We start from the raw sequence: 23,099 nt of genomic DNA on the forward strand, positions 1-23,099 counted from the left end.
AGAGAACCACAGGCCAGCGACCTCAGGCTCCTGTGGCCCCTTAACCAAGTGCTGTGCTTCAAGCAGTGCCCCCTGCCCTGAGCCCCACTTGCCCGTGGGCAGCCCCAGTGTGGGCGTGAGGGGGCTACTGTGGGTTCTTGAGGATGCGGCCATGGCGGAAGTCATAGACATGGCGGCAAAGAAACACCAGCTCAGGGTCCGTGTCCTCGGGCACTGTGCGGTGTGGCGGGGTGGAGTAGTCCGCAGAGGGGGGCACCAGTGCTGTCTTTCGGCTGGGGAGACCCTCGCCTCGACGCTTGGCCATGGCACAGAATCTGCAGTGACACATCATTCGCTGTCTTTACCACAGCTATCTTAGCAGGAAGACCAATTCCTTCCCCACCCTGCCCAGAAGGCTGGGACACCCCCTCCCACCTCCACAAGGGTAGGTGCTGCCTCTATCCCTGTGCTGGGGCCTATGCCCTCTCTGCCAACCATCTTCTCTGTCACTGGGGAACCACACCTACCGGGGCCTCCCTCCCAATCACCTGTCAATTCTCCTTGACTTTTTCTGAGAGCAATACTGTAACCATCCCCGCCTCTGCAACTCTGCTCCAATCACTCTGCCTCAGAGGAGGAACAATTTTTCTTTCTTTTTTTTTCCATAAAAATTAGATGATAGAAGCAGACTGTGGGAAGAAAGTTCTAGGAGGTCAGGCCCAGTGAGTCAGATCCCCTTGGGGATCACAGGCAGCCCCCAAATAGCCCTGGGAAGTCTGAGGGGAGAGGCTAGCCAGAGGTACAGGGCACCACCCACCTGCAGTACTCAGCAAAGGTCAGCACGTAGCACTTCTCTTCAATGCAGGCCACACTATTCTGGTCCTGATGTCTCGATGCAAAGACTTCATTCTGCAAAGGCTCAAGGGGAGGGAGGAGGAGGTTGGCTACCAGGGTGGGAAGCACCTAGCTCCAGGAGCAAGGCAGACATTAACCACTCTGCTGGGACTCCTGACCTGAGATAGACAACTCCAGCTAGTGCCCAGGAAGCTAGGGAGCTTCCCTGGAATTTCAGCCTAACTACTCCTCATCAAGCAGCCCAAGGCATTCCTCCCAGGTCCCGTCCTACTCAGGGGCAGCCAGGTGCCTGCTCCAGCCTCTGACTGACATCAGCCTCCCGACCCCCACCCCAGCCCAGCGGACGAGAGGGGAATTGGTGTGCATTCTCCCATTGAGATGAAAAGTCCCAGCGAGGGAAAAAAAAGTAAAAGGGAGCCCAGACAGGGGGTGGAGCAACCCACTCACGGCTTGGTAGACACCGAGGGGTGTCAGTGGAGTCTTTTCTCCCCTCCCTCTCCTGCTGCAGACAGTAAAGGTGCGCAGCTCCACCTCCCCTTTCCTGTCGCCAGGAAGACACAACTACTTGCTCCCATTCTGGCACCCCTGCTCTTGGGGGCTCCCTTTCTGCCCCACCTTTCAAGACAAAGGTTACTATTCCCTTCAAAACATGAATTGGGGCAGTGTTGGGAAAAGAGGCTAAAACTCAGGCCTCTCCCCAGGTTCTCTGGTGTCCAAGGTGATGAGTCCAGGGACTTGAATGCCCAGGCTGCCACCCCCCATACCACGTTCTCAGTGCCCCAGCCTCTCCCCCGCCAGGGAGCTCACCTCGTGCATGCTGGGACTGCGGCCTCCCTGTAAGTGCTCTGGTCTGTAATACCACAAGAGGCTCATCATCAGCTCTCCTAGGGGGGAAAGAGAAGCAATCAGGGCTTGAGCTGGCAGCTCCAGAGTTACTTAGATAGGCAGGCGGGCTGGCCACCTGCCCTGGAGGCTCATCCAACTTCAAAGCCTAGGCCAATTCTGCAGGCTCCAGCCACTCCTATCCCCTGCCTTGGGCCAAGTCTGGCAATTCAGTGGCCTAGAATGCTGTTAGGCATGGAGGAAGGAGGAGGAAAAGGCACTGACAGGTGAGGCAGGGTGACAGGCACCCAGGCCCCGATGGCTGGGAAGGTTAATGAGCTGATCCAACCCAAGCACAAGGCCGTCTGCAGCCCTGAACACCAGACAGACGCTGGCTTAGTGGAAGGCAGACTCTGCCAAGGGCGCAGGACACTAGTGCCAGGCCGAACTCTAGACAAGGGGTACCTGATTCCGGGTTCTCCCAGAGGGCAGAAATCTTGGCCACATAAGGTGTGGATGTCTTTCGAGGGCCTGACTTGAGCAGGACAGTGTCCCGGACTCGGATCGTCTCTCCATGCCGCTCCACCGCCTGGTAGCTCTTTCGGATGGCTGGTTCCGGTTCATCCTGAGCAACAAACCAATGACACAAACAAGGCTTGTGGGGCCGCACTCAGCATGGGGAGGGAGTGACATCCTCTCTGTGCTCTCCTCAGGGCAGTCAAACCGCTGAGGATGGGAGACTGCCAAAGTGGTTTGCACTCTGGCCCCTCCTCCCTGAGCCTGGCTTTCAGGGGCAGGAAAGGGAATCCTCATCGTTGGAGAAAGGATGAGAAATGCGAACAGGGGTAAGAAAGTGGCTCGAAACTTCTGGGCCTGCACTCTGACCATCACACCCATGACAGCCGGCTCTCATGCTCCAAGCCCCCAGCACCGGGTAGGTCCTCAAGCTTCCTAATGGACAGTCTGGGTTTGACTCTTAAACCACCATGGTATAAGCAGCAAAGCCTTATCACGGGCAAATGACTTAATCTACTGCTAAGCCTGTTTCCTCGTCCGTGAAATGAGGGTAGTTCTAGGACCACGGGGTGCGTGCGTACCTCACGGGGCAGCGGTGATGATGAAAGCGGATAATGCATGTAAAGTGCTTAGTTCGGTTCTGGCGCCTAAGACGTGCTCGATACATTTCAGTCTACATTCTTTTCATCATCCCAGATGTTCCGGTATCACCAATTTTCTCTGCCTATCCCAATTTCCCCTACACATACTTATCCAAAAAGCCTCCAGGGAAGTCCTCCACTTTATAATCCAGGACGAGAGGTGAAGACACTTCAGGAGGCTTCCCTAAGAGTCGGTGACAGAGATGGCAGCCACCAGCTGCGACTGACTGTGCATTCCGTGACTCCCCAAGGCACAGGGCACAGGATCAGTAGGGGCTCGGGGAGCAGGCCGGGCCAGTGTGATCAGTTCCTGGGGTACAACTGAGCTAGAACCCCTTGTCACTTCTCAGAGTGGCTAGAGCCAGGGGTTCCTGGGACCCAACTCACTGCAGGTCCTATGTCCCTACCGCCACCCTCCCTCCTCCCCATCAGCTGAGAGCTGGCACTCACCAAGACATAGACGGCTTTCTCACAGGCAGCCCCAACGGGCACCCAGCCGTTAGTGCGGCGGCGGCGGCGGCGGCGGGGGCGTGGGCGCTGGACACGAGGCTGCTTGGGGTGGCTGGGCCTGCGGGCAGCCTTGCTCCGCGCAGTGTGCCTACAGCTGGAGCCCGTGCGCAGACCTGACTTGGAGCCGCTAGGAGGCTTGGCGCTCTGAGGGCACGCGCGAGCTACCGTCTGGGGCTCCGAGGTGGGTGTCTGAAGATGGGGGACAGGCTCTGCTGCAGGTGGCACGCTGGGCACAGGGCATCCCAAGAGGGGGTGGGCAGGTGAGGCAGGGTGGCCGGCTTCCGGGAGAGGAAATTCCAGCTGGCCCAGGGACCTGCAGCCTTCTGGGAAAAGGAGAGAGGGGGGTCAGGGCAGGTAAGGATAAGCAGGGAACCCCCGGCCCCTCTGCTTTCAGAGCCTGCTTCTTTAAATTCTAAGCGTGAACCCAAAGGCCACTGAGGTGGCAGGTGGGATCAGACGCTGTTAAGGGAGATGATCAGTGCCTGGCCAAGGGTTTTTCTTGACCTTGGAGACTGGCCCACAGACATCTCCATCTCCTCTTCTAGCCTGAGAGAAGGGGAAGTAATAGGAATGGCATCTCTAAGCTCTGACTTAATCTTCCTTCTCTAAGGCTTCCACCGTACTTAGGAGCAGGGGATCTGGAGTGAGACCAGGATATGAGTCCCAGATCTGCCACTTACCAGCTGTGTGACTTCAGGCAAGTCACTTTACCTTTCCGTGCCTTGCAACAAAAGTAGTAGTTGTGAGTATCATACAGTGTGTCCTAGGTGTTTTCCTATCAACGTGTTAACTCTTCACATCCTTACAACAACCCTATGAGGTAGGTACCATTTACCCCCATTTTACAATTAAGGAAACTGAGACACAGGGTGGTTATTGGTTTGTCCCACAGTCACGTGGCTGAGGAAGTGGGAACATTTCAGTCTGGCTCCAGAGTCTGTGCTCAATTAACATGCCATATGGCCTCCCATATATAAAGCACTAAGAACAAGTGCCTGGCACATGGTGCTTACTGGTGTCCCAGGGCAAGGGGCTAAGGGTCTTGGGTCCCACAGGTTAAGTGACTAGACTTAGAGAGTGGTACGGAAGAAAAAGAAAAGCCTAAAAAGAAGCTTGTTCTCATTTCTTAGAGCTCCAACTCATGCGAGAACCTGAAACAACCAGTCTGGCCAGAGTCAACCGGTCTATAAAGTTGTTTTATGGACCCCTTCAAGAAGGGCTGTGCAGGGGAGGGGAGAGCCCTGAGAAGGCCTGGCCCCTCAGTTCACCAGCAGCAGGGCAGACCTGCTGGCTAGCATGGCAGACCTGCTGGCTAGCATGGCTCTGGTCACCTCACTTCCACCCAGGAGCCAGGAAGGGAGCCTGGAGAGGCACGTGAGGACACTCCTGCCTGTTTGGGGAAAGAGAGATCACTTAGGGGTGTCTCATCAACTACGTCATGAGACTCTCAGGTGTCTGGATCTTGCCAAGAAGGTAGACACCAAAGCCCAGGCCCTGATGGCAGCCTGTCTGTTCTCAGAGAGTGTCCACCCGGTCTGTACCTAGCAAGGTGATTCTAAGTCTGAGCATTACTTCTCTTTCAAGGCCTGTATGGCCAGGACGAAGCTGTCCTATTGCAGCTGGTACCACCTACCGGGCCTGGTACCCACCACCCCTCCCATGAATGCTGAACTCGGTTGGCATGCAGATGGTCTGGGTTCCCGGGAAGTAAGGAATTCTAGTTTTCCTCGAGGAAGGCAGAAGGACATGGGAACAACTTGGCAAAAGTGCTAATTTCAGCCTCTAACTTGCTACTCAGAGTCTAAGAATGGGCATCCCAGTGGAGAGGGAGGAGAGACACGCCCTGCCCACTTCATCACCACAAAGCTACCTAACTGCCATGCCGAGAAACCTCCATAGACAGTGGGGATGGAGCAGGACTGCTAAGAGCTAAACACGGGCCTCTTTCCTGGGAATCTCCTAGGCGGGGGGGCACAAAACTAGAGGAAGCCTCCCTTCTCAAAACCCCCGACTCTCCCACGCGGTAGACAGACGCCAGTGCGCCCCACCCTCCTGGGACACTGCCTCTCAGAGACTCCCTGGTGTACCCCACCTCCAGGAAGGCATACCTGCTGCAAAAGGCATTTTGTAGGGGCAGCCGCCACAGGTAGTGCCGATGTGGGTAAGAGACGGGGGCAACATTTCACAGATGCTGTAGCCATTCACTCCAGTATCCTCACTGGAGCAGTAGCGAGAACCCCACGGGGGGTGCTGGAAGTGGGTGCCCGCAGCGGGCACTGAGCTCGGGGCCAAGAGGAGCCCCGCGTTAGCTGCAGCCACTGGGGACAGCTTGCCCTCGGGGAGCACGGAGCAGGAGGGGTAGCCCCCACACCGCAGCCCGGCCTGGCTGCAGTACAGGTAGAAGCTGCCTAGCGCGGTGAGCTCGGGCCCACCACACAGGCCACTGTAGTCGGCAGGGTTGCCAGGCATCGGTAGCGGGGAGAGCTGGGGTGCGGGGAAAGAGGGCTGGTGCAGTTCTTGCTTGGGGGCAGGTGACTCCTCGCCTGGGCGCCCGGGCTCCGGCTTCAAGGCTGCTTGCCCACCCATCAGCAGGGGCAGGTGAGGGCGCAGCCCCAAGGGGCTCTCCAGAGCCTCGCTCAGGGGCTGGTAAGGGGGCTGGCTGGACGGCCCACGAGGGGTGGCAGATGGCCATGGCTCCTCAGGGTGTCCTTGCCAGCCAGGTGGGCCTGCAGTCTCCCCAGAGCCAGCCCCTTGCCGGGCCTTGGGATAGTTCTTGCCATTGACCTTGGCCCACTTTGGCCTCGGGGCCCTCAGTGCTGGTGGCTCAGTGGAGTGCCCATCTGCTTCTGGGTGGGCACGAGGCGGCCGCAGGGGTAGCTCCCGCTCCTGGCTCAGCTTTAGGAAGGCAGCTGCATTCAGGCTGGCCAGTCTCTTGGGAGCTGGATCGCCATCTCGGCGGGCCCCTTCATCTGGTGCTGGCTCTGGGGACAGGTCCCGACTTCCTCCTCCGAGGTCCCCCAGCCGGGGCCGCTTCTTGGAGGAGGCCCAGCCTCCAGTGGCCCGGTCACGGTCCCGGCTGCGGTGGGGGTCTCCCCCTCGGCTGCGGCGGGTGCCCATCAGGCTGCTGGTCTCTTCCCGCTCCAGCAGCAGGTTATTGAGGGCCTCGGCGTTGAGGGAGGCCAGGCGCCGCTTGCGGGGCTGGGGGAGGCCAGTGTCCTCACTGGATGGGGCCGGGCTAGGGGGCTTGGGCAGGTCAGGGGGCAGCTCATCAGCCTCATCTGCGCTCCGTGGACCAGCCACATTCTCCAGGCGGGTCAGCAGCACTTTGCAGGCCTTGGGCTTCTCGGGAATTAATGGGCGCTTCCGCAGTGGGTAGTTCTTGCGGCGCCCCGTGAGGTGCCCTGGGCTCTCAGGAGGACCTGGCTCCACACCCTCTGCCCCCTGCTCCATACTGCTGCCTTCCATCTGCAGGGGCTCCTGGCGGCCCGTGGGGCCCGAACTCAGCATGGAAAGAGACTTCCTCCGAGTGTGTGTCATGGAGTACCTCCAAGCTGCAGGACATAAGGCAGGAAATGAGAGAAGCCTGCCCTGGCCTGCTTTCTCCCCCACTGCAGCCCATCCCGCATCCCCTGCAGTAACTCTGGCCTGCCCTCACCCCACCTCCAGCTTGGATGTTCCCGGGACCCCCCCCTTCCAGACTGCAAAGGTCTAGCGGGGTCAGGCTACCAGCAGCTGTGCAAGGACTGGCTGCCCCACTCTCCTCTGAACCAAGCCCCTGGAGACCCTATGGAGCAATGCAAACCCCAGAGCTGGAAGACAGAAGGAGCTGGGGGCAAAGCTCTCGGTTGTCTCCACGTGTTCTTCTCCCACTAGATACTCATCGTAGGACAGGAGGAGACTGTCCTGAGGACATGGAGCCAGGATAGGGGCTTGGGTGGTGGGAGCCCACCAATTCCTTCAAAGACATTATCAGCCCCCTCCCCCTTCTTGAGGCTTCTGAGATTGGCCACAGGAGGATAAGGAGATGGACAGCGAGGAGCTGAGATGAAGAACCTGCCTGCTGGGCTGTGGAGGAGGCAAAGTCCACCTGTGAGGACACCTGCCTGGCACATACAGCAGGACAGCCATAACCTGGGTATTGCTGGAAAGCCCCTCAAGAGTGAAGGCCTGGCTGTGAGGAGCCTGTGGGGGGAGGTCTCAGCCAGCCCGTGGAGCCAGCCCCACCTTAGTTCAGATTCCAAACAGCCCAGTGCCAGTGCCTGGGGGAGGGATGTCAGTAAGGCTGGGGCCAGCATTCCCAGGTAGGAAACCCGGGGACCGCACTCTAGACCTGTGGTACAGCTTTAAAGGCCCACCAGTCACTAAGAGCTGGGGAAAGAAAGTACCAAATAGAAGAACTAACTCAGGCGACAAACCCAGGCAGCCCTGTTAGTCCTGCCTTACTCCTCAGGACTCCCTCCTTGTAGGCAAGATGCCAGGCAGGGGGCAGGATGGGGGTGAGTCACAGGAAACCCAGAGCCCCAGAAAGAAAATGCCTGCGACCAGGCATCATCCCTTAACTTTGCTTAGCAGACACCCCCCCAACCTCCAACATACCTGGGCCCCCCAGGCACCCCCCTAAATGAAAAAGGCAGCAGGCTGTGTGCAGGAAGCTGGCACAGCCCAGGCAATGGAGAGCTGAGGGGCAGGGTGGGGGGGACGGACACTGCCGGCATCGGTGGTCAGAGACTACTATGCTGTTCACTCCCTACCTACACCCCAACAAAGCAAGATGCTGCCGAGTAAGGTGTCAGACGGAGCTCTGCCCTCCCCAGCACTCTGGGACCCCTCCGGCCCAGCAAGCTTTTCAGCTAGATTTCTCCGCTGCTATTGTTATTCACTCTCGCTCCACCAGAGGAGCTGGGAGCAGTCCCTGCAGGGCTAGGATTTAACCCTGAACGTCCCAAGCCTGAGGACTCCCAGGGAATCCAGAGCCCTTCCAGTAGCTCCTGTGGCCTTGGGCCAGTAGCTGGGGTCACTGGATACCCTCTACCCTCTCTCCAGAGACATGCCACACTAGTTGAGAAAGAGTGCTCCAAAAACCAGGCTGAGGGCAGCGGGGGTGTCCCTCACCCCTGAGAAAGAACTTGGAAAACTGGAAAAGGGAGGCGGGGTGCCAGGCATTGCTCTGGCCACGTGCGGGGACCTGAATACCCAGAGACCAGGCCCCAGGGCAGGACAGAGAGTCACAGAGGCAAATCCATTCATTCCTGAAGCACAGACTGGAGTGCTCCTGAAAAACCCCAGGCATCTGCTAGGCTACCTAAGACTCTTTCTTTCTTCTAATCAGAGTGTCCACCCATCCCTGAGTGCTCAGCACGCTTATTAACCCTCAGAAGAATCCCAGTTGCTTATAACCCCAGGCCCTTCCCTCAAGGGCAGGGCACCCCTGTGCCAGAGGTGAAGGAGCAGGAACAAGGAGAAGCACATCCGTATTTCCTAGGGAAGCCTGCGCCCAGCCTTCCCCCACCACCAAAGGGCCTGGAGAAGGAGGACAGTGAATAGACCACACAGCTGAGCAGGGGCCAAAGCCCCTCAACAGGCCCCAAGTTACCAGAGGAGTCAGGCCTGGGCATGGCCGGTGGCCAAGGCTGAGGTCACCTGGGTTTATGGCCTTTAAGGACATGGACACCAAGCAGAGTAAGGAGGGGTGGATGGGAAAGGGAAAGAGAAAGCGAACACGGGAGGTGTTTCCAAGCCTAGCCAATGAAGAGCTCTTAGCGGACCATGGTCCTTGGTCTGCCCTCGCTTCCCCCCACCCTCAATTTGCTGGTAGACTTGCTACATGGATGGATGGCCCAGGGATTCTGGGATACTTGGTCCCACTCAGTCTTTCCCTTGCAATATGAAAAAGATTTGGAGGAAAGCCTTCCACTTTTGGGAGCCTGTCCCCAGAACCTGGGAATTTGTTCCCGGCAGAGTATCTCTCTCTTTCACCTCCCTCTTCATCCCTCAGGGACACCCACTGTCCCTGAGGCTGATGATCCCAGGAAGCTTCTAAGTCACAGGGTGCAAGTCACATTTTCAAATCAAGCATATGGGCCTCCTGCTAGCCTCCCCTGAATTTGCCAAATCCCATCACCCGCAGAACTCCTAGCTTTCACGTGGTGCCTAAGGCAGCAACGTCACTCACGCTCCTGAGGAGAGGCTGGGGACTCTGCTGCCTACTGCACTGCACTCCAGGCTGAAGAGAGTCAGTGAGTCATGCTTTGAAGCCAGATGGACGTGTGAGAACTTCGGCAGCAGCTTTTCCCTGGGGTGGGGCTGGGTGGAGGGGTGCCCAGCCTGCCAGGGCCCCTCCAACCTGCAGGGGTGGCCCAGCTCAACGGGGCAAGAAGATCCCGGGAAAGCAGGAGGCCTGGTTCCCATTCCAACTCCACCAACCATCCTGCTGTCCTGTCCCTCCCACTTACACACCAGCTCAACCAGGAACTTTCTACCACTACCAACAGACAAGGGTGCCTTGCTTCTCTCAGACTACCCTCCTCTTCTCTGGGAAGCCCTGTCCTCCCAGGGGCAGGTAGTTCAGGCACCCTCGGGAGAAGGCTCCTAGGAGGGACTCCCCAGGGCATCTTAGAGCTCACCTAGACCATGTCAAGCGAGCCCTCACTGAAGAAAACCAGTCTGAAGCACAGTGGCCGGCCGGTGGTCCTCCGAGCCAAAGACCCAATGAATCACAAGTTGAATCCAAAATCACAAGCCTGACCAGGGCTGGGAGAAGTCATCTCCACAGAAACAGAAAAGGAGGGAGACCTTGTCTTTTGCCCTCAAGCTGCAGCAGCACCTTATATGTAGCCCCCACGGCCCACCAGGGCAGGTGGAGGACACCCAAGGTACTGTGAACAAGGGCAGGTCAAAGCCCTGGAGGAGATGGGCTGTGGGCCCCAGAGGGGAAACGAGGGCAAGGGTGGGGGCCTGGATGAGCAGGTCGAGACCAGATCACTCCCCCAAGCAGAGGCTGCCCTGGGGCAGAAAGAGGCCCTCAGCCTTGGCCATGGCTCTCCCTAACTTACCCAGCTCTAGGCCACACCCACACCCTCATCGTTAGGGGTTCAGGACCCAGGGCTCTGCCCCACTGCTCTTCCTGAAACCTCTCTTACCCACTGCACTTGAAATTTTGCTTTTCAGGCTTTTTGGTTTATTTGTAATGGGAGGGAGTACTTGGGGTGGGGGGAGCGGTCTTAGGTAAGAGCAGACCAGGTGGCCCCCTGGGTGAGGGTCAGGAAGAGCCCTGACCCAAGCCACCTCCCTCCAATTACACCTAAAGCCACACAGTGGGCACTGAGTTAAGTAAGCACTGCCCACTTCTGCAATCTGTCTTGGAAAAAATAACCCCCTCCGCCACCCCTCAACGGAATAATACTTTTTCACAAACACTAAGTTTCTTGAATCTGCTATCAGAGAAGAAAAGCAGCAAGAGCACAAAGGCAAGCTCCTGTTCTTTTACATTTAGTTGATGTCACTTCATGGAAAAACAGAGAGGTGAAGCTGCTGAAATTCTTGTGATAAAGCCAGATAAAGATGCGGCTGGTATCTCTTGAACCCCCCAGAGCTGGTAAAATGGAAACAGCCAGAGCTTTAAGTCAGCCAGACCTGGATCCAGCTCTGGCCCTCATGAGCAACTTACCTAACTTTGTTGAACTTCAGATGCCTCATCTCAAAGAGACACATCAGAAAGAACTTTACTTAAGAGTGGTGGTGAGAATGACACCAGGGACCACGCAGGAGCCTAGCAGAGTAGGAACCGGGCGGGCCAACATCCTGGGGATCCCCCTCTTTCAGACCCACAGACAGAGGAGGGCGGCCTGCCCTCGGCCCTTGAATCTCCACATTAGGAGTCCAGAACCACCAGGGATGGTGAGAAATCTGAAAACGCAGCCTGTACCTGACCCCTGCTCTGCTACCGTTCCATTGAAAACACCCGAGTGTCCACCCCGGGAAACGCAGCAGTGCCACCCCTATCCCACTTGGGACCCAGTCTGGGGTGAACTCTGGGGGGCTCGGTTTACAGTGCAGCGAAGAGGGCAGGGGCAGAAACTGTATCCCACAGACCCTGAATAACAGCTCCACGCCTCCAAGAAACAAGAAAGGCGAGATCTTCAGATGCTAAAGGCCCAGGGGATGGGGTCAGAGGGCACTCGCTCTGCCTGCTGCTGCCATCTGACTGTAGCTTCAGTGCAGGTTCCCAGAGAGAGCAGAGGCCTTGGCTCCAGCAGCTCAGAGCTCAAGCCCCAGGGTACTGCCCCGAAGAGAGGGCCTCCCTGGTGCCCATTCAGCCTCATTTGCTGTGGGTACTCAATTCACTCTGCAGTCAGGCTGGGACCCTACAAACACCTGGGCAGGAAGCACGGCGCCTGACCAAAGGGAACTGGCCTGACCCGTCTGGATGCGGCTTGTTTTATAGACTGCCCTCGGGTCGTGGCCATCTGAGGAGCTGGGCCCGCCTGCCCTGGAGGCACCAAGCCTATCTCCGGCCTGTCCACCACCTGCTCCTCACACTTCACACGGGGGCCTCCCAGGAGCCCAGAGAGGCAGGAGCAGCAGTGCAGGGGAAGGCCCACCCCCACCCCACACAGGGTCCGGTGCGGCCACCGGCCCAGCCCCACAGCCGGGCCCCACCTTTGGCTACTCCTGTCCACGCTGAGCATCCCAGCGGGAGCGCCCAGACACACGGGCCCAGAGCTACACCCGAGCGTCCAGAACCTCCACGTACTGCTGGCTCTGGACCCAAGGCCAGATATCACATCTCTTGTTAACTGTAAAAGAACATGAATCTCTGTGGGGAGGGAGGGGACTCAGACTATGAAACGGACCTCTCCATTTTTACATTAGAATTGCAATTAAGTATAGGAATATAGTAACAGGAGAGTTGGTGGAATCTCCTTCACCTTCTCACTGGAAACAGCCAGTTTCTAGTCTCAGGGCAAGGCTCTTCTTCCTGCACGTAGGGGGCTGAGAGTGAGGGAGACAAGACTTACCCCTGGGACCTATAAGTCAGTATCTACACACAGACCCGAGTGAGGACAGCGGGCAGAGAACACTGTATTTTAGTCAGACCACGGTGCTCTGCTCTAAGAAACTCAGACCTGACAAATTAGAAGGTGATCACGTGCAATACAAAACTAGTCTGTAGAGGCTTTCTCTAAAGGCACATGTCCCTACTGAAGGCAACCTACCTTCCCCTAGCTTTTTCCCAGTGCCCAGCTCCTGTGTGCACGAGGCAGACCTCTATGTGCAGGTGTCGGTCCAGCTAAGCCAGAGCACCCGTCGCTCACTCCCAGGCACACGGCACCTCTTGTGACCTTTGCTCATTCAGCCAACGTTTGCTGGCCCCTCGCCACAGCTCAGCAAGGCGAGACCCACACGGGGCTGGAAGCCACTTCGTGCCACTGCTAATCCTAAGTGGGCTTGGTCAACGGCTTGAACTTCTCTGAGCCTTGGTTTCCTTACCTACACAGCAGGGTTGTTATGAGGATCAAGTTAAATAAGAATGTGTGTCAAGTGCCTAGCAGAGTGCCTGGTATACAGCAGGCGCTCAACACAAGCTCATTCTTTCCCCATACATGTCAAGTATCAGGCTAAGTGCTGAAGCAAAATGCAAAGCAGACTGAGGAACTGGAGCTTGGGCTGGTAGGAAGACAGAGGACAAGACAGTGTGACAGGGCTGTGACTGAGGGCTCGGAGTTCGGTGCAGAGAGCTCGGTGCAGAGAGCTTGGCTCCATGGCAGCTTCCCAGAGGGCACATTTGAGCCAGGACTTTCAGACTGTTACTGAGGGTCTACGGTCTACTTCTTGCCAGGTGTACTAAGCCCAATGCGAAATGGGCAGCACTTTGAGAAATGTGCTTCCTGAACATTTGGAAAGGGCGGGAGACAAATGCGGCTTTCCCCGGACTCACCACCATAAGCTCTATACAGGATTACTCCAGGCTGGGGGACAGGGAGCACCAGGCTAAGGCCCCCTCAGACCCTCCCACCCAGACTCCACAGTGCACAGACCAGGCCAGAAGCAAATCTCCTCCTGGAGCAGGACCCAATTGCTCCCGGCAGTTAAAGTGTGGAAAAAATAAAGCAGGAACAGGGACAGGAAACCTCAAGGCTCAGCAACAGGTCAACCAGGAGGAAACCTCATGTACTGATGCACCGTTCTTCAAAAAACACAACAGCTCACCAGCCTGCTCCGGGCACCTGCCCAGGAGTGGCAAAGGATATGTGCTGGTTGAACCACCAGGACGCTCCAGGAACCAGTAACTTAGATTTCTAAGATGGCTTGCCGAGACTGGAGGTGCAATCTCTTGTCCTGAACACAAGAAACTGGCCAGCCAGGCCAACATGGGAGCTCTGCCCTTAGCCTCCCCAGCAAAGTGCTGATGTCCTGAATGAAACAGCCATGAGGAACAAGACCCAAGACCAGGGCTTCCCAATACTCCCACAGCACGAACAGAAACACAGGCAGCCAACCTGAATATCTCACGCCTAACCAATTAACTGTTTAGTAACACCCCCATTATGCAAGCTCTGCAGGGACAGGCGGGCTCTGCCTTCCTTACCAATAAATCTTATCCACAGGGCTTAGTAAGAGCTTACTGAACAAATGAAGATCTGGGTGCCCACCTGCTCCATCCCATATAACATTTCCACCCTAGACTGATGGCACAACTTACAGCCCAGAGAAACTCTGACCTCCAAACTATCCCTCATCCCCAGGAGTCCACCTTGCCTCTTCAATATAACCTACAGCTCAATAGGCTACTTTAGGAATTCTCTTATATTACACAGCAGAACCTTCTTCCACTACTGTCCTCTTTCTTCTCTCTCCCAACCTGCCCAGCTATCTCAGGAGAATATTCCTCTCGTTCCACTTACTTCTTACAGTCACCGTCACTCTCTTTCATCCTTGCCACCCCCCACTCCCGGTGGCTGATATCACCTCACCCTAACATGGAGAAAACAGAGGCACAGAGAGGCAGAAGAACTTGCCCACACTCCCACACCATCGAGGGCAGAGGCGGGGCGGCTGGTGTCAGTCCCCAAGCCCACGCCCCAAACCGCAACACAGGACGGCTGCTGAGTCACAGACCAACATTCGAGATCAACTTGCATGTGCAATTCTGCTTCTCTGTGCTCTTTTAATTATTGGCATTAACACATTATTCATTTTTCCTGATTTTTCACCACAAAAGAATTGAAAATGTACTATGATTAAAAGCCATCTATATACTGGCCAGAGAACATAAACATAATTTTACAAACTGTTTCTACAGAAAAGTCTGCTCAAAGTTCCCAATATGCTCTTAGATGCACTTCTGAAACAAACCCATTTTATACCCTCGAAAGGGGTAAGGGCTACAAAGACATGTTTTCTTGATTTTTAACAGTCAATCCAGGAAAGGAGTCTACAGGCTGCCCCCCCCCACCCCACGCATCTAACCACGTCTCGAATCAGATGAAATCTCCATCACGGACTGCAATGAAGACTGAAATTTGGTCATCACACTCCAAACAGCCATCTTAATATTTGAAGACACATTACTTGACCTCTTGGCTACCTCTTTGGGCCGAATAAGTCCAAGTCCTTCCAATTTTCTCTGACGATTATCTCTTACAGTCATTTCATCTGTTTTACAATACTTTTCTACACTTTGTCCCAACTGTGTGAACGCCTCCAGGCACAGAGCAGGGGACACCCCTCACTACTGAGGAGGGCCTGCTGACCCTGACTATAGCAGAATCGTGACTCCATCTTCCATTTTGGAATACACGTCAGGATATCCTGGCATCAAGCAACACCCTAATACCTTTGCTGTGATATCTGCAAAGATCCTCTAAAAACTAATAATTCACCTCTAGGGAATTCCCTGACCATCCAGTGGTTAGGACTTGGCGCTTTCACTGCTGAGGCCTGGTGGGTTCAATCCCTGGTAGGGCAACTAAGATCCCACAAGCTACAAGACACAGCCAAAAAAACAGTAATAATAATAAATCACCTCTAAACCTCCTGGCCGGATGAGAATGTGATTAACAAACTGAATTTTCCCCAAACATTTAGACAGGCAGCTGCTGTTGGAGAAGGGCCACCCCTCTCCTCTGCAGGTAGGAAACTGAAAGAGCTGCATGTAAGGAGGGCTGGGCCCAAACAGGCACTGAAGATGGAAGGGAAGTATGGGGTGGTCAGTACCACTCCAGGTGAGACCCTGGGGTCACAAGAGGCAGAGACACACCAGGTGTCTTAACACACCAGGTGTGTTAAATCCCCCACCCCCATCCCGCAAACCTACTGGAACAGAAACATAAGAAAAAAGATGAAGACCTCAAGTTTCTGCCTGGCATTAATCCTGTTAACTAAGACGAGTCACTTGCCATTTTTTCATTCAGGTAACTTGGTTATGGTGCCTCAAAAATAAGTTCCTATTTCAAACCTCAGAGAGGCTGAGAGACAAACCCATTCTCTTATTCCTGGTGCCTGCAGAGGGCCTCAAGGGCAATGTTATTATTATTGTTATTATTACTGGTTGGACGCTGAGACAGGTTAATAACCAACCATCTTTGCAGGTGTTTCCCACTGGGAAAAATGGAATCTGGATGACAATGCTTCCCGGGACATCACACAAAGTCCTGGATGTGACTTTGCCCTGAGGCCTGCTCACCAAACCCACCACAGTCAGATCCCCAGCCGCTAGACCAAGTCGCCTAGGGCAGGACACCAATCCCTCCACTGCAACCCCAGTGCCAGGCTAGTACTCAGCCACTCTGCAAAGCCAGCTCAGTGGAGCCAAGGACACTTGTCTGGCCCTGAGCAGGCCGCCTGCAGCCTCAGCCTCAGCCTCACGGCCACTGCTGCCGCTACTCCTCCCTATTAGCCAGTTTACTGCTCATTAGTGGCAGTACCAGGAGGTGAGCAGGGGAAACATAAAGGAGCTGAAATTCAAACCAGTCTATTTTACTCCAGTTAGGTGCCTCCCCTAAAAACAGGCAGGATTTCATCATCCAGGACCTCCCTATCCCCTTCTCCGGGGAGGTCGAAGCAGCCTGAAGGGTGAGGCGCTGCAGAATCTCAGGACCCCAGGTGCCAGGAGCCTATGCTTCTAATCATCACAGGCTCTTGACTACACGCTGTATTGTCCACCTTTTCAGGGTTAGCAGACACTTCCAGCCATGAGGTGGCCCATCACGTCAAGGCCGGGGACCTGCAGAGCAGGAGTGCTGGGGCTGCCCTCCGTGTCAAAGCACACTCTTCTTGTCCCTCCAAAGTCCCCAGCACAACGGCAAGTTCACAAAGGAAGTGAGTCCTGCCAGACTATGCTAGCAAATTCCCATAAATACTCGGGCTGGGGTAGTACTGCTTATGTAAAATGCTTCCCCATTGAGAGATGCTGCTTTATTTACATTCTTCACAACCCATTCATAAAAAGGAGGCCCTTTAATGTTGGGGCTGTTCGTATAATGCTCCATAAACCCGGCAGCTTCAACTGGCGGCCTTAGTTCAACACAGGCAACTTCTCAACTCCAGAGACATTTTCCCCTTAAGCTTTTTTTTTCCTCTTTAATGACACCTTGCGACAGGGCGCTGAGGCCAGATGTTGCCGGAGCAAGGCCAAGAGGAGTAAGAACAGATAAAATGAAAACACACGAGTCCTCCTGAATGCTGGGACAGAGGTGGGGAGGAATGAAAATAAAGAAATTGAAAATCCCTACAGAACTCCAATGTGAACTCTGTATGCTTGGAGGCTTAATCCCTTCCAGGTTTACTGAAACTTCCTTTGTGGATGTCAAAACGCTCCCCAACTTACACCTCTATGTACCAGAGACAGTGTGGAGGGGATTTTTTTTTTTAAACCCTAAGATAGAAAAAGGTTCTTTTTGGTTTTTAATTTGCATTGTGGGTGAATAAAAAAAGCAGAAATTTTCTCTGCTTCTTTGTAAAAGTGTTCCAGGGGCTGCTAGATCCAAGAGGGGCACAATTTGCTTAGAGTGGAGAAACTCAGACCATCCTCAGAAAGAGAGGAAGGGCTGTGTTCTAGGACACACAGCACAAACAGCCCAAGCAGCTGAGAAGAGAGGCCAGGAGATGCATTCTGAGGTAACCTGTCTCCTGCTACTGTAGAAGCAAGGCGAGAAGTAGTGCTGATTTTTTTTTTTTAATTGACGGGGGAGCGGTCTGCATTGCCATGGCAACTGTGAGGGGTGGCATTCCTGCTTGGAAGGGAAATGCTGGTCCATTAATCATCAAACTGGGGCACAAAAGGGAGGTTTGGGGGAAAGGGGATGGATGCGGAATTTATTTTTTCAATGTCTAGACTCAAACCAGTCACCAGTCCTCTCTCCCATTTCTCCCATGGCCCAGGGTTGGTGGTAAACAAAAATGGAAGTTCCAAGAGAGCTGGGATCATAAGCTGTCCTTTCTGATGGGTCAAGTGTGGGACTGATGGTGCCTCCCATATCAGCGATGCCTCTATAAACAACTCCTCCAACATCAGTCCCCAAAGCCCTGTCCACACGCCAGACCCAGGAATCTTCCTTTTCTGTTATCAGAACCGTGTTTTCTCCCCCATTTACACCCAGGATTGAGAAGGGATAAAACATATGGATTCATTTAGCATGGACAACAAGGAAAATTGCATAAGAGCAGCAAAGCCGGGTAGCGAGAATGGCCTGGTAAGGTAGGAGGAAAACAGGATTACAGTCCTTTTCCAATTCATGTCTATATCGTATCATGTGGGCAATCCACAGCACAGACTCTTCACCAGCTGGAATATCAGAAGCAATCATTTGCTCCCCACGCTAAAGCACCCCAAACACACCCTATGTATATGCCTTAAAAAGGTCAGAAACCACCAAGGGCTCCTATACTAGCATTTCTAAGGAAACAGAAGGGAACGCTTCCCTTCCGCTCCCACTCAACTAAGCAGCCAACTGCATTTATTCATTCAATAAAAACGATGTGCACAGCACTATACCAGAAATCCTAGAATACTCACACTCACACAAAGGTTTAATACTCACACTGTCCTTGTCCTTAAGAAACTTCCAACTGACAAAAGCACTCAAGAAGACACCATGTTATAAAATCCAGGGTCACAATCTCAGAGGCAAGCAACACTGGCCTGGAGTGGTCTGAGATGAAGGATAAGAGTAGGGTTCAGGCAGGAGAAGAAGGCAAGGGGCTCCTAACTGGGGACAACTGGCGAAATCAGCAGGAGCAAAGATGCAGGGAGATAAACATGCACAGCGCAGCATGGCTAGGGGAGAGCCTTAAGGGACACTGTCTAGGATGAAACTGCAGGAAGAAGGGAGTCACTGCAAGTTTGTGGGTAGGGGAGTGACATGGGGAAAGGAGTGCTTTACAAAGAATGATCTACCAGCTGTGTACAGACTGGATCAGAAGGGCCAGAGGAAGCAGGAGGGACAGGGAGGTCATGACAACAACATAGGCCTGACATGGGAACAGCAGGGCAACAGAAAGGAAGAAAGGGAGGGAGATATAAAAAAGAGAGAAACTCTTCACTGGCTAAACTCTCCAGAGCAAACCCTCTTAAACACTTGATCTGACTGACACGAGTCTCCTGCCAGGTAAGAGCCTGTCAAAGAGGGAATCATTGTTTTGGCCATTCTCCTTTACGTTCTGGTGGCCAGACAGGTCACCCCCTTCTGACTGCCACCAAAAGAAATCACATACATACTGGAGAGCCCCTCAGGAGACACAAAGACCTTGAGATGCTGCATCATCCTCTGGATCTTAGACATACAATTAAATTCTCTCAGAAAAAACTTTAGTCTCCGGCATGAGGTAATACCTCCCTTTCCCACAAGCCTCAACTCCACGCAGGCTGGGGCTGGGGTCTAGACCCTCTTGGGGAGGGGGATGGAAGGTGGCCATGAATTAACTCCATGCTCAGACTAAGCAAGGGTGACAGGCGGTTTTCCCAAGGAGGGATTACAGTCAACCACAGCTGGGAGCAGCTCATAACCAAAACCTTCCTGGGGTGGGACCCAGATTTCAGCAAATATCTACATTCTAAACACCCTAAGTCTCCCTGTTTTTGTGGTCCCAACTCTTCCATTAAGTATGGGATCACAGGAGAGGGCACAGGAGCTCTGAGTGGGTTTTTATATATGCAAAAACAGCATCCAGCTTAGAGCTGGTAACTGGTGGGGTCAGAAGCACTCATGGCTTAAGCCACTGGTTCCCAAATGTCCTCTATTTGGCCAAGGACAGTGGTGTTCCTCCAGGACATGTGGTCTCTCTGGGGCCCTTTTCTCCTTTTTGCAGAAGGCATGGGGGTGGAAAAGGTGGGAGGAAAGTCTCTCAGGTGGTAGAAAGGAAACCTTTTTTATTTAATAATTAAATTCCTGCCTGGGTTTATAAACTCAGCTTCTCATTTCTCTATGTGAGTACCTTCTTTCACTAAAGAAAAGTGCTGAAGCCAGTTGTCCATGGATTGCTGGAGCACTTCTGGGATGTATTTCCTAGTCCCCAGTCCAACTGGTCTTCTGCCCTCTTAAGACTAATGACAATGGGCGACTGGGAGATGTCCCAGGTGGGATTAACCCTCTGCCTGTGGACAGAGTCTTCTTGCTGAAACCCCTCAATCCTGGCAGGCTCTAGAGCTGCTCACCGGACTCTCTCCTGGTGAGTCCAGCAACCCGGTCGCCACCGGCCAGGCCCACCATGTGCACACCCCCACCTCTGCCCCTATGCCCCACTGGGTCGACCCACTCTTCCCAGAACAGCGAGGTGATCCGGGGCTGGAGCCGTGAGCCAGTGCCGCAGCTCCTCCCGGCGGTCGTCCCGGCCCCCGCAATCCCCAGGGCAGAGTCCGGCCCGGTCGCCCTCCCCTCGGGGTGGGTGGCTCGGACCCGCTCCCCTCCCCGACGCCACCACCTGCGCCCGCTCCGGCGCCGCCTTTGTCCAGCGCTTCGCCGCCAAGCGGGCCCCTCGGGCCCGACCTGACCCGGCCCCCGGCCCTGGAGGAGAGGCGACGAGGCAGGCAGGGCCAGGCCCGGCCGCGAGCACTGGGTCCCGCTGTCACTTAGAGGCGGTCTGACAACTTCGATCCCCCCGCCCCACCTCGGACTCGGCCGCTGCTCCGCACGGTCCCCGCCGGGCCTCCCGCGGCCCACACTCGCTTCTCGAACCGGTTCCCTTCCCTCTTCGGCGCCTCCCTTCCTTCCAGTCCGATCGGGTCTGGTCTACACTACCCCCCGCCCCGGTGTGGCCCCCATCCTCTGCCCCCCATCCAGCAATAACCGGTCAGCTCCCTGCGCGGGAGGGCGCCCCCCACCCTGTGCTGGCGATCCCGCGGCGCCGCCCCCAGCCGCGGCCCCTTGCCTCGGGGACCGCGATGGGGGGAGGGGGCACGGGGGGGCGGGGGCCTCGCCGCCCGCGCACTCGGAGGCGAGCCGGCTCTGCCTCGGCGGAGAAACGACCGGCGTCCTCCCGCCCTCCGCCGCCCGGGACGCCCGCGCCGCCGCCGCCTGGCCAGGCTGCCACCCTGCGGCCCCCACCCACCCCGCCCCCGGCCTGCGAAGCGGGCGGCCCCCGGGGGCTGTCACCTCGAGGCGCTCCGCACTCCCCGATGGCGGGACCGTGGCGCCGGACCCGGGGGAGAGGGGCGGCACGAGCAAGCGGGCGGCCGCACCTGCTTCGCGTCGTCCGTCCGTTCGTCCGTCCCTTCCCGGGCTGGCGGGGGCGGCGGCGCGGCGCGCTCGGTGGGGCGCGCTGACGGGCGACCGGTCCTCTCCCCTTCACTCGTCTGCCTCCCTCGCTCGCTCCCTCCCGCCCGCTCGCCCCTTCCCCCCTCCTCGACTGCGGCCCCTAGCTCACCGGGACGGCGGCGCGGACGGCGCGGCTCTGGGCTCCCGCAGGCCCCGGCCGGGCTGGAATCCGGCGGCTGGAACCCCCCGGGGGCGCTCAATTCCCGGGCTCCACGCTGCTGCGTCAGCGCCTCCTCCTGGGGGCCGGGGCCGGGCGGGCGGAGCGGGGGCCGCGGTCGGGCGGGGCCGTCGGGGGGGCGGGCGCGCCTGGCCGGGGCGGGCGGACGGCGGGGGCCGGACGGGCGGGGCAGGCAGCCGGACGGGCGGGCGGCGGGGGCCGGGCTCCGGGATCCGCTACGCCGCTCGCGGTTCCCCCACAAACTCCCCAAGAGCGGAGCCTCCGCCGCCCTCCTTCCTGCTTCCTCGTCCCCAGCCAATCAGCAGCGCGCCCCTCAGCCAGCTCCGCCAATCAGCCGCCCCGCCCTGCGCTGGCCCCGCCAGCCAATCCGGCCCTCGGCTCCCCCTCCCGGTCTCCAACCAATCAGAACCGTGGGTCGGTCGTCCCAACGCAGGGGGCAGCACGAGGCGGCCGCGGGAGGCGGTGCGGGGAGTGGTGGGGCCTGGGGGGAGGGGTACGGTGCCAAGGGTGGTGGAGGGGGTGGTTTTCTTAGCCGGCTTCTTGGATTTTCTCCTCGTCTCCAGAACATGAGCTCGTATCCCATGGTGACCCGACCCTGGAGCCCCAATCCCCTAGCTGCTACCCGCCCCCCCCCGAGAAATCTAATCTCACCCCCGCCCTGGCCGTCACCTCTCTACATCCCTCGTCCCCCTTCTCCTCTCCAGCACCCAGTGGAGAGAACTGCGAGCCAAGGAACACCCCCACGCTCGCCAGCGGCTTCTGCCCCCAGGGCAAGGCTTCGGGAAGACCAGCCGAAAATCAAGCGAGGACAACCCCCCTTTCCTGCAGAAAGGGCCCCAGACTCCAACGAAAGGGCCCCGACTGCTGAGAAGCCCCTCCCGCCCTTGCCTCATCTTTCCGACTTCCCTGCCTGCCACGTCTCCTTTCCTTTCAAGCAAGGTCGGTCCTGGCTCGGTAACCCCTCACCCGCATCTCTTTTTCCTCTTTCTCCCCTTCACCTACCGCCCCCCACTCCAGCTCCTAATTCACCCTTCTCAGAAGCAGAGTGTGGAACCCTCATCCATTTCCAGCCGACAGCAGAGCCTGGTCTGTGAGTCCTTGACACCCACACACCCTCTTCCACCACCGCGGGGAACATCAGAGCTCTCCGGGGGAGGGAGGAGGGGGTGGGCAGCCTGACAGCCCAGGCTGGACTCCCTCTCTCGCGTCCCCAAGCCAGGATGGGACCAAGTGTGGACACTTACCTGGCTTCCCCCTAGTCACCGAATGCTGTGGCTCCGTCTCACACCCACAGACGTGCCTTTCCAAGCCCGAGCACGCTCGCGGGGTCAGCGGGGTGGGTGGGCACAGCAGGCTGAGGTCACACGGAGGTGTGGGAGGTCCCTGTGAGGTGCAGGAAGGGGCTGTGTCTTCGGCACCTTGTATCGCCAGAGCCGGCAAAGGGCTTCACTTCAACAAGCACTGGATGCGCACATAGTAGGTTCTTGAGAAATGCTGAGTCCACCCTAGAACAAAGCCTCATTCCCAATTCAGGCGGGGGAGGGGAGCTTTGGGAAGTAAAAGGAGGAGCGGCAAAAAGGGTAGTGTCAAGTCACCAGAGCCTGGGAGCAGCCCAGGGAGGGGCTGAGTGGAGGAACACCTCTGGCAGAGAGAAGCACCCCCAGTGCTGGGGCTGCCTAGGCAAGAGGAGAAACCCAGCCTTGGAGTGTGGCTGAGGGACTCCCCCTGCACCACACATAATGCCTAGCCTTTCCTAGACCTTGAGACTCAGCACTTTAAGAAAATCAGGGCTGCGAGCCCCTATGGCTGGGAAATAGAACCCTAAAAGACGGTTTGCCATCTGTC

General features: G+C 56.4%; 1 protein-coding gene across 4 annotated transcripts; it reads right to left on the reverse strand.

Annotated features, from left to right (window-relative positions):
* Positions 1-124: 124 nt before the first annotated feature.
* Positions 125-21,101, reverse strand: BAHD1 (bromo adjacent homology domain containing 1; the record flags this gene model as incomplete). Of its 4 annotated transcripts, none has more annotated exons than XM_079699382.1 (7): positions 125-314; positions 797-897; positions 1,642-1,718; positions 2,122-2,281; positions 3,264-3,646; positions 5,432-6,874; positions 21,001-21,101. In XM_079699382.1, the coding sequence occupies 6 exons, from the start codon at positions 6,858-6,860 to the stop codon at positions 125-127; spliced, it is 2,340 nt and encodes a 779-aa protein (XP_079555508.1). The 4 variants fall into 4 exon arrangements, with proteins under 4 accessions (XP_079555508.1, XP_079555507.1, XP_079555505.1 ...); XM_079699381.1 differs by having other exon boundaries at positions 20,915-21,090; XM_079699379.1 differs by lacking the exon at positions 21,001-21,101 and having other exon boundaries at positions 3,264-3,643; positions 5,432-6,860.
* Positions 21,102-23,099: the final 1,998 nt, after the last annotated feature.

The sequence above is a fragment of the Hyperoodon ampullatus genome (genome assembly GCF_949752795.1).
Source record: "Hyperoodon ampullatus genome assembly, chromosome: 3".
NCBI classification, from domain to species: domain Eukaryota; kingdom Metazoa; phylum Chordata; class Mammalia; order Artiodactyla; family Ziphiidae; genus Hyperoodon; species Hyperoodon ampullatus.